Here is a 12144-nt window from a genome sequence, read left to right as displayed (position 1 = left end):
GCCCACAGACGCCAATGCCGGGACCTCCCCTGCGCCCCTGCCGTGCCCTCCTCCGCCACCCTCTGCCTGTGTGTCTGGCATCCCCTTCGCCCTAGAAGCTGGGGACATCACTCAACCAGCACCCTTGCCCCCGTACCAGGGCACGCCAAAGGGCCAGCACCTCCACCCTCCGCAACAGTCACCAGTGGACCGCAGGCGGCCTTCGGGCACCTCTACGAGGACATCTGTCCATCCCAGGTGGGCCAGGCGAGACCCCTCCTCAGACCCAGGCGGCTCCTCCACCGAGCGCAGTCTCACCTTTCCCGGAGAGGTGCCGCCACGTGACGGTGGGCTCCGGTCTCCCAAAGGCCAGGCACATAAGGGTCACGCTGCTGCCCTCATTCACGGTGATGTCCGACGAGATGTTGACGATCTGGGGGGGGACTGCAAGACACAAAGAAAAGCAGAGCCACCGTCAACGCGCCAGCCCACAGGGCCCCATCACCGGACGTCGGCATCCATCCTGTCGCCGATGCCGCATCCCCAAAGCCGCATCTCGGACCGGAGCTGAGCACGGACCTTGGGCGCCAAGGGGTCTGCTCACCGGTGCCCTGCACTGGGTGGGGGCCAGAAACACCGGCACCCCCCTGCCACAGCTGAGACCCTGCTAACTGGCTCTCATTACAGCCCGCGACGAGGCTCCTATTTGAGTATATTTACTAAAGCTGTTTAAATTACCAAGCGTCGGCTCCATTCGATACCAGCCACAGTGATTTATATTACTTGGTCCCCAGATACTCCATCTAATAAATAACTTGGCAATCTCCACACCCATAAATACCACCAGCCCTGCCAAAAAGCAATTAAAGCCCGCTCGCCAACGCCACTTCCCAGCGCTCTGGGACAGCCCACGTGGTCCCCAAAAGGGTCTGCACCCCGGGGAGCGAACGAGGCCATACCAAACGACCCGCCCAAATCTAAATACTGCTCTTACCGTACCAGAAAGGATGCCCCGGCACAGAAGAGGCGGCATGGTGGGACAAGCCACAGCAAAGCTGCTGCATGGTCTGTGCGGCCCGATAGGCCCTGCGAGGCAGTAAATTTCCAGGCACCTTGACACATCAATATAGAAGTACCATCTGTTACAGCAGAGGGAGATTGTCCGAGTCCTTCAGGGGAAAGCGGCAATCCAAAAATGAAAAGCGTGCACCGGCAGCCGCTGACAAACATAGTTAAGGCTCGGAGCGGAGCTGGCTGGCTCCAACGGTGTGGCCCTGACGAATTCCACCACGGAAGGTCTGCCAACAGCCCTTCCTCACTTAGATGAGATGACCATATCCCCTATTACCAGCATTCTTGCACCTCTCCCCTCCATTAACAGCACCTCCAGCGGGTACCAGGAACACCTAAAAGCAACAACGGCATCCAAGACGAGCTTTCCCACAACCGGGTGTTTGCTGCCCGCTCGCAAGCCTGCGAAGCCATCCCTGCCCGTGAGCAGTGTGGCTGCGAGATGGCAGTGGTGCCAGGAGCGGGCGCCGAGACTCTGGGACGCCTACCCCTGCTCCAGACGGCAGCCCATCTCCGCCTCGCGCACCCTTACCTACAAAAGCCACGGAGCCAGATGAGAACGAACTATCTAAAAAGCTAATGACGTATCCCCAAGGAAGCCAAGGCGATTGGCATCACCTAAGCACAGATTTTATCTGCTGGACAGGAGGCACGATGAGCTCCGCGCACCTTTCCATGCGTGGCACCCGCTCTGCTCCTGTATTTGTTGCATCGCCTTCTCATCCCACCTCCTGCACGCAGCCCTGCTGAGGTCAGACCGTGGACAGAGGCACCCTGACAGACAAGAGGGATTGCAGACGGACAGATGGACCAGACAGCACCCCAGCTGTAGACCTGCACGGCGCCAGCCTCAGGATGCTGACGGAGCTTCGGCTCTGTCAAGGCGGTCCCCCGGGACGATCACCGTCTGACTGTCCTCCAGCAACGCACCCCTAGGACAGGGCCACTCTCTCCCGACCTGAAAAGGGAGTCACCCGTGCCAGGGGAAAGCCGGAGCGTACCAGAGCACCCTCACCCTCCTGGCCTGCTGCTGGCCCTCTCCCAGCTCACAGCCAACATCCCTTTCCCATCCCCTGACTCCCAAACCGCTAGTACAAAGTGACATGTGGACACTGGTGCTCTGGGCACAGATGCGAGCCTGTCCCCCTCCCAGGCACAGAAATACTTTCGCACCTGCACAAAAAATCACCGCTACCGATAACCACTATGGCCCCGATGCTCCCATTTGGCAACCACCAAGCCACACGAATAGACACATCAGCCCTAAAGCCCTTCCATCAGCAAAGGACGCCGACACAGCGAGCCGACGTGGTGGCAGGTCTCGGAGGGGAGAACGGTGCCTCCCGACCCCCCCCGGCCACATTGCTGAAGCCGTGGGGGCAGGGGAAGTGCTGCTGTGCAGCTGGCCACCCAAATCCGATTGGAAATGCCCCCAAGAGCCCGGAGGGACGTGTGGTGCGGGGACGCCCATGGAGAGCGTGGAGACCCCGCCAGACGGCTTGATACCCTGCCGTGACGGCAACCATTGCCTGTGAGGACACCGGGACTCAGAGAAGGACGTATAAGGACCTCGATTACATTTCTATAGATCCCGCTGGCCAGGCTGTCAAGAACAGCAACTCAAGGGTGCACCAGCTGCACCTCTGGGGGGACTTAATGCCACGGGAGGAGCGGGTGGCAGCTGGGTCCGCAAGGCGACGTGGCCAGCAGCAGACAGGACCTGAGCGCCGGCAGGCAGGATGAGTCCGGCGGCCAACATGACCCTGCAGATAAAACCTACCTCTGGCCACAGCCTGTAAATACGGGTACGGCTGAGACACAGGCATGGCTGCCCCGACCAGCGTGTGCCACCACAGCTGCCACGGCTAAGATGGGCGCAGCTCAGGATGGGTGCTGGGCAGGGAGTCCAAAAGCTCTCCCGTCCCCTCTAGAGCCCTCCCGGTCCCCGAAGGGCCGGGTCAGATAGCCCTGCTAATACCTTGTGGCCTGCCAGAGTGACTATGGGTGCTGTTCCTAGCCATGTACCTGTTGACGGCATCCTTTCCCTGGATGACCTTCGGTTCTTTACATTTACCTCCCCCTGCCGTACATCCCCTGCACAGCCAATATCCCGTAGTTACAACAGCCTCTCCTCGCTACATAAGAAACGACGGCCAGGCAAACATGCGAACAGCAGGAGAAATGATGACGGCGGGGCTGTCGCTCGGGTGGGGAGACGGAGCGCCGTCGCCCGCTCTGCCTTTCGCCAGGTGAACGCTTCCTCGTGCGCAGTTTATAATAGCTTGCTTCCCTGAGCAGCTCCCGTTAGCCCACATGCACGTGGCTACACGCCTGATCGTACAATAGCTAAGGAAAATGGGCGAGATGCTCCTCGATCGCTCAAGGGCAATAAAGCCGTAACGGGCAGAGGCCCCCATGAGTGGGATACCTGCCCAAATGAAGCAGCCCTCGGCTGTCGTTAGGACGGGACACGGATTCCCATGGGGCTGCCGGGGTTGCACCGTGGACAGACGTGGCCGTCGCCCGCTCTGGAGGTCCTCCCCAGTCCCGAGACCGCTCGCGGGACAAGGGTTGAGATGCTCGGCTTCCAGAGTTGCAGGGGGGAAAGTGATACGGCAACGCACGTTCCCTACCCCCCTTATGCACGGTCCTGCCTTCCTTGTAAAAGACTACGACTGCAAGTAAACTGAATACAGAATAAATCTGGAGGAAGCGAGGAGCGGCGCAGTCTCACCGGAGCGGCGAGCAGCCTGCAGAGGATTTTGTTGACCCGCCTAATACTAATCACAGGCAAGTTCAGTAGGCCCAAAAAGACAGTTGCACCATAATTTCTTGTTCATTCGGAAAGCCGGCGAGAGAAATTGAATGCAAAAGCGATGCCAGTAAATGCAGTAACACTAAGCCCGTGATTTATCTCCTTCCTTTACCACTTCAGACCCGAACTGCCTGACGTGCTGATCCACGCTCCAGGTCAGGCCCAGGCGTGTGCCAGTTTCTGCTGCCACTCGTGGGGACCGTGAGACGCCATCCCTCCCCTCACCCTCCCAAACTGGGGGCTGCAAATAGCCCTGCAGGGCTGGCTGTGGCATCACGCTTTGGGGACGCTGCCGTGTCCTTTCACGCTATGTGCAATGCTCGGCAAGTCCCTCGCATGCACAGCCAAGCAATCTCTGGGGCTCTCCCAAACGTCACCGGTCCCGGCGGCTTCTCCGGGTGCCGGATTTGCCCCTGCTGCTACTGTGCAGCCGGCCTGTCCGGGGATGAAAGCGATCGGAGAGTTTGGACCTTGCGAGCCGCTACCAGACACTCAAGTGTGAGGAGGGATGGCCGCTGCCTTGTCCGGGGGTCCGTGGCTCCGGCCCGTGCTGGCGGGGACGCCTCTTCCCTGCTAAACTGCGCGGCAGAAGACGGCACGTTGGTAATCCCGGCGCGATCGCTGACCACGCGTGACGCTGACGCGTGCAACTGCGCGCGGGCTGACTCATCTCCTGGCCGCTCCTCAGCACCGATCCCTACCGGAGGGGCTCACCGCCACAGCCCCAGACTATTTTTAGCTGCCAGATCGTTACCGCAGCACGCCTCGGAGCGGAGAGCCTGCGTGAGCACTGCGGCCGACAGGCGCGACTGACGTCCCTCCTCCACGTCATTAGCTCCTAAGCCATTAAAAGAGACCTCTTCCTACAGCTTCCGTACAGTGAGACGACAGACGGATACCTATGGGCTCTTCAAACCGCCGGACGACAGCCACTTGCCCAGCTCTACCTGAGGAACGGGTGATGCAGGGACGGCCCTGCCCGCAGAGGGGCACGTCTCGCCTTCGGCACTCTGTGGGGAGGCGACAGCCACCATAGACACCGGCCTGCCTATGGCGGGCCGTGCCCCAGCACCACACTTAACCACCTCTTCACCGTAGGCAGGACGGAGCCGTCAGAGGCGTCGCCGCGCAACGACTCGCTAGCATACAGGAAGGCGGCACAAAGAAGGCAAATGTGCCGAAAGTGGATGTTTTGCCTGGGCTATCTATCATCTTCACGGATGAGAAGCACGGATGAGAAGTGCGGCCGGACAGCGCTGGTGGCCTCCGGTCCGGCCCTGCGTGCCTGCTGAAGGCGCTGGCAAGACAAGATCTTCCCAAGAACAGCTCCTGTTGGGGGCTGACGCCCTTAAAGAAGAGATGCGGGCACAGACCCGTGAGCCAGCTCCCGGCTGGGGAGAACCTGCTGCCAGCTAGAAATGGATGTGTTTCCCCGTCTCCCATTCCTCTTTGGCTTCAGGGCATGGGGGGGGAGTCACGAGGATGAGCACGGTAACCCTGCACAAACGTGCCTTGACGTCCCGTCTAGCCAGCAGGGGAAGCAACGGGGGGCAAGGAGGCGACGTCAGGAGTTTTAACAAAGTGTTGATCGAACCTGTTCCAACAACAGCCCAATCGGAGAGGCTCGTCAGAGTTGTTTGTATCGGGGTAATGGATTAAGCGTGTCCAACAGCTACGGTTTGGTCAATGGAATGACTTTTGTCAAATTTCTCAGCCAAGCGAGTGGCACCTCATGAGCTCTACAGGCACTTCGTTTCGGGGCAGATCTTCCCTTTCCCTTCTCTGGCTGTTAAACACTCCCTTTTCTCGGCCTTCCCTGGTAAAATGTTCTTTGTGTGAACCTTTTATGGGAAAGGATCGTAACGCGCCTATTTCTAACGCATCCTCTCTGCCATGGAGATGAGATTTTTTTCCGGCCTGGCTGACAGCCCCCCCAGCCACCGCATCTCTGCCCCTACCTGTGTGTCTTTCAGCACACCATTGGAATGCAGCTGAAGGGGAAGGAAAGAAAAGAAAAAAAAACCAGCCAAAATAACACTGCTACAGATGCCTTTGGAGCCTGGGACCATCGCACAGCACCCCATAGTTCGTCCTCCTCCTGCAGGAGTGGACTGCAACGCCGCAAGACCCATTGGCATGAAACGCCGAGGGATGGACAAGCCAGCACGGACCCCTCGGTCTGCGCAAAGGCAAAATCCGGCCACACCAGGGACTGACCGCTCATGAGATGTTGCCCAAACAAAATGGGGGCATCAAGCGCCCTGTGCTAGGCAGCGTCTCCTGGCTGCTCGCCATGCACCCTTTTTCTCCAGGTTTTCTCCCTGAGACAGGGAAAGTGATAAAACCGAAACTAAGAGTGTTATACCTACTGTGTAACCACCTGTCAGTAAATTTATGAACAATTAGGAAATGAGAGTGCTTCCCAGGGAGCTATTTGTGCGCACGCTAAAACATTCTTTCTGTTCGGAAGTATAATGGGGAAACTACTTCTCTGGTCCTCCCCCCTCTTCCCCATTTTTGCTTTTTGCAGTAATTAATTGGCTGCCACCGCGCTTCCATTCCCTCGGCTCCCAGTTCCCACGGCACGTCCCGACGCCTCCGATGCCTCCGCTCCTGCCGGCTCCTTTTCACCTATTTCAAGAAGCCTCAAGAACAGGAGCCCGAGGATGCTCTCTGGGCACTCCCAGTCCTGTCCCATCCCATTCCGTCCCTTGCCTCCTCCGTGCTCCCATCCAGATTTCAGGTTAGCACATCATACTGGCTGCTCTAAGGACAGTGGCTGTTCCCACCTGGGCAATGTGTGCTGTTTTCTTCCTGCCAGTCAGAAGACCTGACTCTTTCCAGACCTTCCCCCTCTCTGTGCCTTCGGTCCTTCATTACTCTTTCATTTTTCCCCTTTACCACCTCATGCTCTTTCGATGCTCTGTGCTTTTCTGCGTGTGCACGTTTCCTTCTCTCTTCCCTTTGTTTTACAAGTCTCTGGGCTTTTCATCTCATCCTTTTTTTTTCTTTTTTTTTTTTTTTTTTTTTGTTTTTATTCCCCCTCTGCTTGCTTCCGTCTTCAATCTTTGCTATTCCTTCCAGATTTTCTCTGGGGTCCCTTTGGCTTTGAATCTGCCACTACATCACCACCAGTTGCTGCTGCATCTCCCTCGTTTAGCTGTCTTGGCTCTCTCATCCTTCCCTCTGTTTCTTCGGGGAGGGAGGAAGGCAGGGCGAGGTGGGGGTCCGGTTGCTCCTTTCGAGCCTTTTCCCATCCCAGGACAGCAGTATACGTCACTTGTCACGGGCACTCCTTTCCATCCACGGGAGCACCGCGCTCTGTGCTAGGCAAGACGCACGGCCATCAACCACCGCCTTTGGCAAGATGGGCATCGCTCTCCGAAACGTGACGTGCTCTTCGTGGAGACCGGGAAACAGCACCGGGGCAGCAGCGCTCCTTCCCAGCGAGCCACCTCACGAGTCCAGCACTGACCCAATTCCTGGCCACAACCTCGACCCACGCCGCCCCGGTCCGGCCGAGGCACGGTGGGCCACCGAATCCCCGCATCCTCTGCGACCGGCCGTGCTCCTCACCGAGACGAGACGCACCGAGCAGCAGTGCTGATGCAAAGCCCCGGCGGAGTGAGGCTTAGGGATTGCTGGAGGTTTTGACCGCTTGCCTATGCTTTCACTTCACAAAGCGGCAGCTTTCAAAGGTCCCCTGCCTGGGAACAAAAAAAAGCCTGGTCCTCCCCAGCAGCTCCCCCTGACTCTTCCTAACAGAGCTCGCCCTGACTGATTTTGCCTACACGCTTGCTCACGGTTGTGTTTTGTCCCTCTTACACCGTCCCGCATCCAGCTAAATAAATGGCTCTGCCTGCGCCGGGCCCCTTCCCTCCCCACCAGCGCACAGGGCCCCAAAGGAGGAGGTGGGAAACATTAAATGCCACAGACATTATGCATTTTGGGCTCTCGCTCCTGACGGGAAGATGTCTTTCCAGCCAAACTGATTTTTTTCCATTTCCTCTTAACAGCCCTTTGATGTCCTTTTTCTTTCCCTGCACTCCATCCCCACTGGCTACACGCTCGACCTCCGGGAGCATCTCCTGCTTTGATTAACTGTTTCGCTTGTCCCCGCCAGGACAATGAACCCGGCGCTGCGAGGACTAGCCCAAGCCGAGCCCCTGAACAGAGCCGTCGACGAAACACTCGATTAGACCCGGAGGCACGGCAAAGGGAAGACGTGCTCCAATACGTCACCAGCCCGTTTGCCACCCCACCTGACGAGCAGCTTAGATGCCAAGAGGGGAGAAATGCGCCCGAGGGAGGCTTCTCTACCCCCACCTGTGCCGCCTCGGCTGGAGATCTCAGCCACCACCCCGTAATATCTGTGCCCTTGTTCCAACGATGCTAAGAGACAAGCTTGGGCAGGTACAGAGGACCTGGGATGAGCCCTCAGCCTTTTGAGACCTTGGTGTGAGGAGCTGCCTTCCTCCTGGGATGCCCTCTTGCTGCTGCCAGCAGGACGGAGGGCAGTCGACCCCCTGACACCCATAACATAATGAGCAGCCTGTACAGGATGGGCAGGTGATGAAGACTTCACTTGGGACACGATGTGTCACCTGGCAAGACAGAGGCATGGCCTGAGCCCCAAGAACCACCTTTGCCATCCCTGCAAACCCTCAATCCAAGATGTATGTAAAATCTCGCCAGCATGCTACGCGAAGCAACGGGAACCTCTGCCAACATTTTGTGTCGGACGTTTTGCATTGTGTCAACCGCACATCGTCTCTTTTCTGCACTATTATCTTGTTTCTTAGGTAAAGGGAAAAAAACCAACCAAAAACCTGCCCGGTAAGGGGCAAGTATCCCAAGTGCAGACAAAGCTCCCAAGCAGGAGCAGGGAGACAAGCCTGCTCTGGAGGTCACAGCCTGCCAGGCATCGCTTGCTCTCACCCTTTCCCTTCTCCGGGCTGCTTCTGTACGCCGCACGCATGCCCCTCACGCTAAACTCCCCAGCGTCTAAATGCTAAGCACTTAACAGAGAAGCACTTTCTACATTTAGAGCCTATTATCGGGTCTTTCCTACGACAACCAAAGAAGGCTAAGCCGCTCTCCTTGGCTTGCCGTGTGCCATACGGCCTCCTAGTAAGCTTGTAATAAGTATCGTGGTCTTAGCTACTGCCTGGATATCAAAGGTAGTGCGACGAAAGCGAGCTGAACCACAACCATCGTGAAATCTGTGGTGCAGAGAGGAGCCCGGAGCCCAGTTGGCATTGGGGAAAAAGAGCTCAACGGGGCCAGCATGGGGCGGGGGGTAGGGGTTGCCCTTACAGAGACTCGAGGAGCCAACTGTGGTCAGGAAGAAGGATAAAATAAAGACTTGGTTTGCTTTTGAGATGCTTACTGCAGAGCTGTGCCTGCACCGGTGCCGCTTTGAGAGGTGGCGGACGCGATGAGGGACACAGGACCGGCTCCGGCAGAGCATCCGTAGGTGCATTCGGAGAGCCGACTGCAGGACCGCAACCTCGCTACCACGAGCGAAGGCTACGGTCCTTTGAAAGCCGCCCTGGCTGCCAGGGTGAGGAAAGCGGCGAACGCCGAGACGGGAAAATGGATTGTGCTGACCGGAAGCTAACGGTAACGATGCCGACAGCCGGGAGAGGTTTTAATGAAAAATCTATGGCGAGTAGGATTAAGGCAGTACAGAGGAGGATTCTCTAAATAAATCAGAAACAGAGGACGTCTGAGGAGTACCAAAGACCGCTATGGAAGGGATGGCCAGTATTGACATTCCCCACCGGACAGGGTGCTGCATGGATCCTGAAGTGATGCCATGCTATGCTATGGCACGTATGCCCTCCTCTCTACAGCTGCTGCTACGAGGACAACAGGCTTCCTCTTTCCTGGGGCGCTGACTGCAAAAGCCATGGCCTCAACCAAAACACAGACCCCCAGCCCCACTTTTCAGACTGAAAGACAGCCCGTGTCCCAAAATGGCCCACGCCATGGAGGCACAGCTGCGTCCTGCCTAGGGTCTACCACGCTCCTCGCACCGAAACCGTTTTGCGGCACGATGGGGGAAGGTCTGCTGGCTCATCCCTGTGGGTTCGTGCCTCCTGGGAGCAGAGGTGGGCTTCGTGGTGGGTCACATCCAGAGGCAGGAGGGCTCACCCAAAGTCCGGCCCCACGGCACACTCCGCTCAAGCTGTTTACGACAAGAGGAGGCGGGTCATCTTCTCCTTATGCGAGATGAAACGCCGGTTCTCTCCGCATTCCTAACTCTCCCCAAAACGCACCGGCATGCCGCAAGCACTCGCGCATGTCCCCGAAAGCGTCCGTCCCGCTGTCATGAGGTGGCCCCCGAAAAAAAGAGGAAAAGGGAGGCAAAAATCCCCTCCTGGCTTCCCGGCGTCTACACTCTTATAAACCCTTGTGAATGGCTGTGGCGATGAACCAATCCCAGAGACACATTAATAATGACACAAAGAGATGCATTTACTGTTGACTGCGACTCCCTGGCAGATTTATTGCCGGGTTGCTAGGAGGGAAGGCCAGACCCCGCAGGAGCACAATTAAAACCCGACTGAAGACGGGGGCAAAGAATCAATACCCCATCCGGCCACCTTTTCATTCTGCAAAATACAAATATAAATTAATTGACCTGAACGCGGTCGCTAACCTATCATCACTACCTGCTCGCCGGCCGGCACGGGCAAAGCATGCTGCCACGTCGCACGCAGCCATCATCCGCAGTCCTCCTGCCGCCGCTGCTGGGACAGCTGCCTCCTCGACAAAGGAGGGCCCCAAACCTCGCTTCTGAGGCCGTATTTTGGGCCAGGGGAGCTCCACCAGAAACACGACATCACTCCTTCCCTGCAAAGCGCGTGCTCTGCTGGCGTGCGCGGCCAGGACTGAACGCACCTACGGAAAACCGCTCCATTCCTCCCAGCAGCTGTGGGGTATTGGCCCTCGTAGAAAGCCGGCTCTTCCCCGGCGTGCAAGCACGGAGACTACCAGCCCTCGGCTACGCCGACGGTGCCGGTGGGCGATGCCGCTCGGCCTGAGCCACTGGAGAGCACGTTTTAGCTTCCAAAGAACTCATTGGAGCTGAAGTGGGGACAGAGCGTGGAAGGATTTGCTTCTCCAGCCCCCGCCATCAACAAGACAGCAAAGCGGCACCTACAGATGGATTTTCTTGGCAGACCGACTCAGGCAAACCGTGTGGCTTGAGCTGAATGCGCGGAAAGAGAAAGACAGAAACCGCTTGACCTGCGTAACCACGTATCCCCAGTTCCTCTCAGGCTTCCCTTCGGCTGCAGAGAAGCAACGCTGCCAAGAACTGCGGTCACTGCTGCGGTGGGCGCGATCCAACGGGACTTGCTTGCACCAGAGGAAAACTTTTCCCAGCACAGTTAGGAATGCCTCACCATCAGGCAGTCACTCTGGATGCAAACTCCCTCTCTCCTTCACCCGCCCGCCCACCCAAAAAAAGGCTGAGGGGAGCGGGTGCTGAGCACCGCTGCCGGTTCACCTGATTTCATGAGGCGCAAAGCACTCGTATACTTCACCGCTGTTGACCGGATGGATTAGCACGATTAGAGAGCAGACGGGATAAACCGATTAAACTTCGCAGACAGACGGCTCACACGCAACTCAAAAAGGGGGAGAGGGAGAGAACCCAGTGAAGGGGGATGGAGGGGACACTCCCAGCCAACCTCCGCTCCCCTCTTCCCAAGGCGAGCGCTCCCCTCTCCGACGTAACCCGGTACGCGCGGTGCGGGGCCCCCCGATGTGCTCCTGCCAAGACCGGGCGGGAAAACCACTCAGATGGGTGGCCGCAATCAAACCCTGCCTCCTCCGAATGAGAAGGATACATAAATACCTACATGTCCGTGTTGGGGGCTTCGCAGAGACACGTTGAGGCCGAGAAATTTTTCAGATTTGCTCATTGCAAAATCAATACCCATCAGCTGTTTGAAATTAAAGGAAAGATTAGGTCCTGGTTTTATACACGCTTTATTGTATTCCAAGAGCTTTCGACTCAGCCCGATAAATCTTCCTTAAGAGGATTAGGAAACTTTCATTATCTTTATCTAACCTGAACTAACACTAACTCTGAAAAATTAATCTAGAGACCGGACAAAAGCCGGTAGCCGGCACAAAGCCACAAGGATCCAGAGGCGGCGTCCACCGGGGTGCTATGGCACCTCCGATCTGCTGGCACCCGGATCCCCCCGTCAGAGCGGCCTCAGGAACGCTGCTGGGCAACCCAACCGTGTCCACTACGCCGACAC

At 57.4% G+C, this 12144-nt stretch overlaps 1 protein-coding gene across 6 annotated transcripts in view; it reads right to left on the bottom strand.

Moving 5' to 3' along the window:
• The window catches only part of OPCML (opioid binding protein/cell adhesion molecule like), a 301280-nt gene that overhangs the window by 10493 nt on the left and 278643 nt on the right, over positions 1–12144 (bottom strand). For all 6 annotated transcript variants that reach the window (XM_069788148.1, XM_069788151.1, XM_069788152.1 and 3 more), the window contains one exon: positions 298–423. In XM_069788148.1, coding sequence (XP_069644249.1) covers positions 298–423 — 126 coding nt within the window. The remainder of the gene's footprint in view (positions 1–297; positions 424–12144) is intronic.

Source organism: Haliaeetus albicilla, chromosome 7 (genome assembly GCF_947461875.1).
Source record: "Haliaeetus albicilla chromosome 7, bHalAlb1.1, whole genome shotgun sequence".
NCBI classification, from domain to species: Eukaryota; Metazoa; Chordata; class Aves; order Accipitriformes; family Accipitridae; genus Haliaeetus; species Haliaeetus albicilla.
Note: the sequence above shows the minus strand (reverse complement) of the source record. Positions and strands in the feature narration are given on the sequence as shown.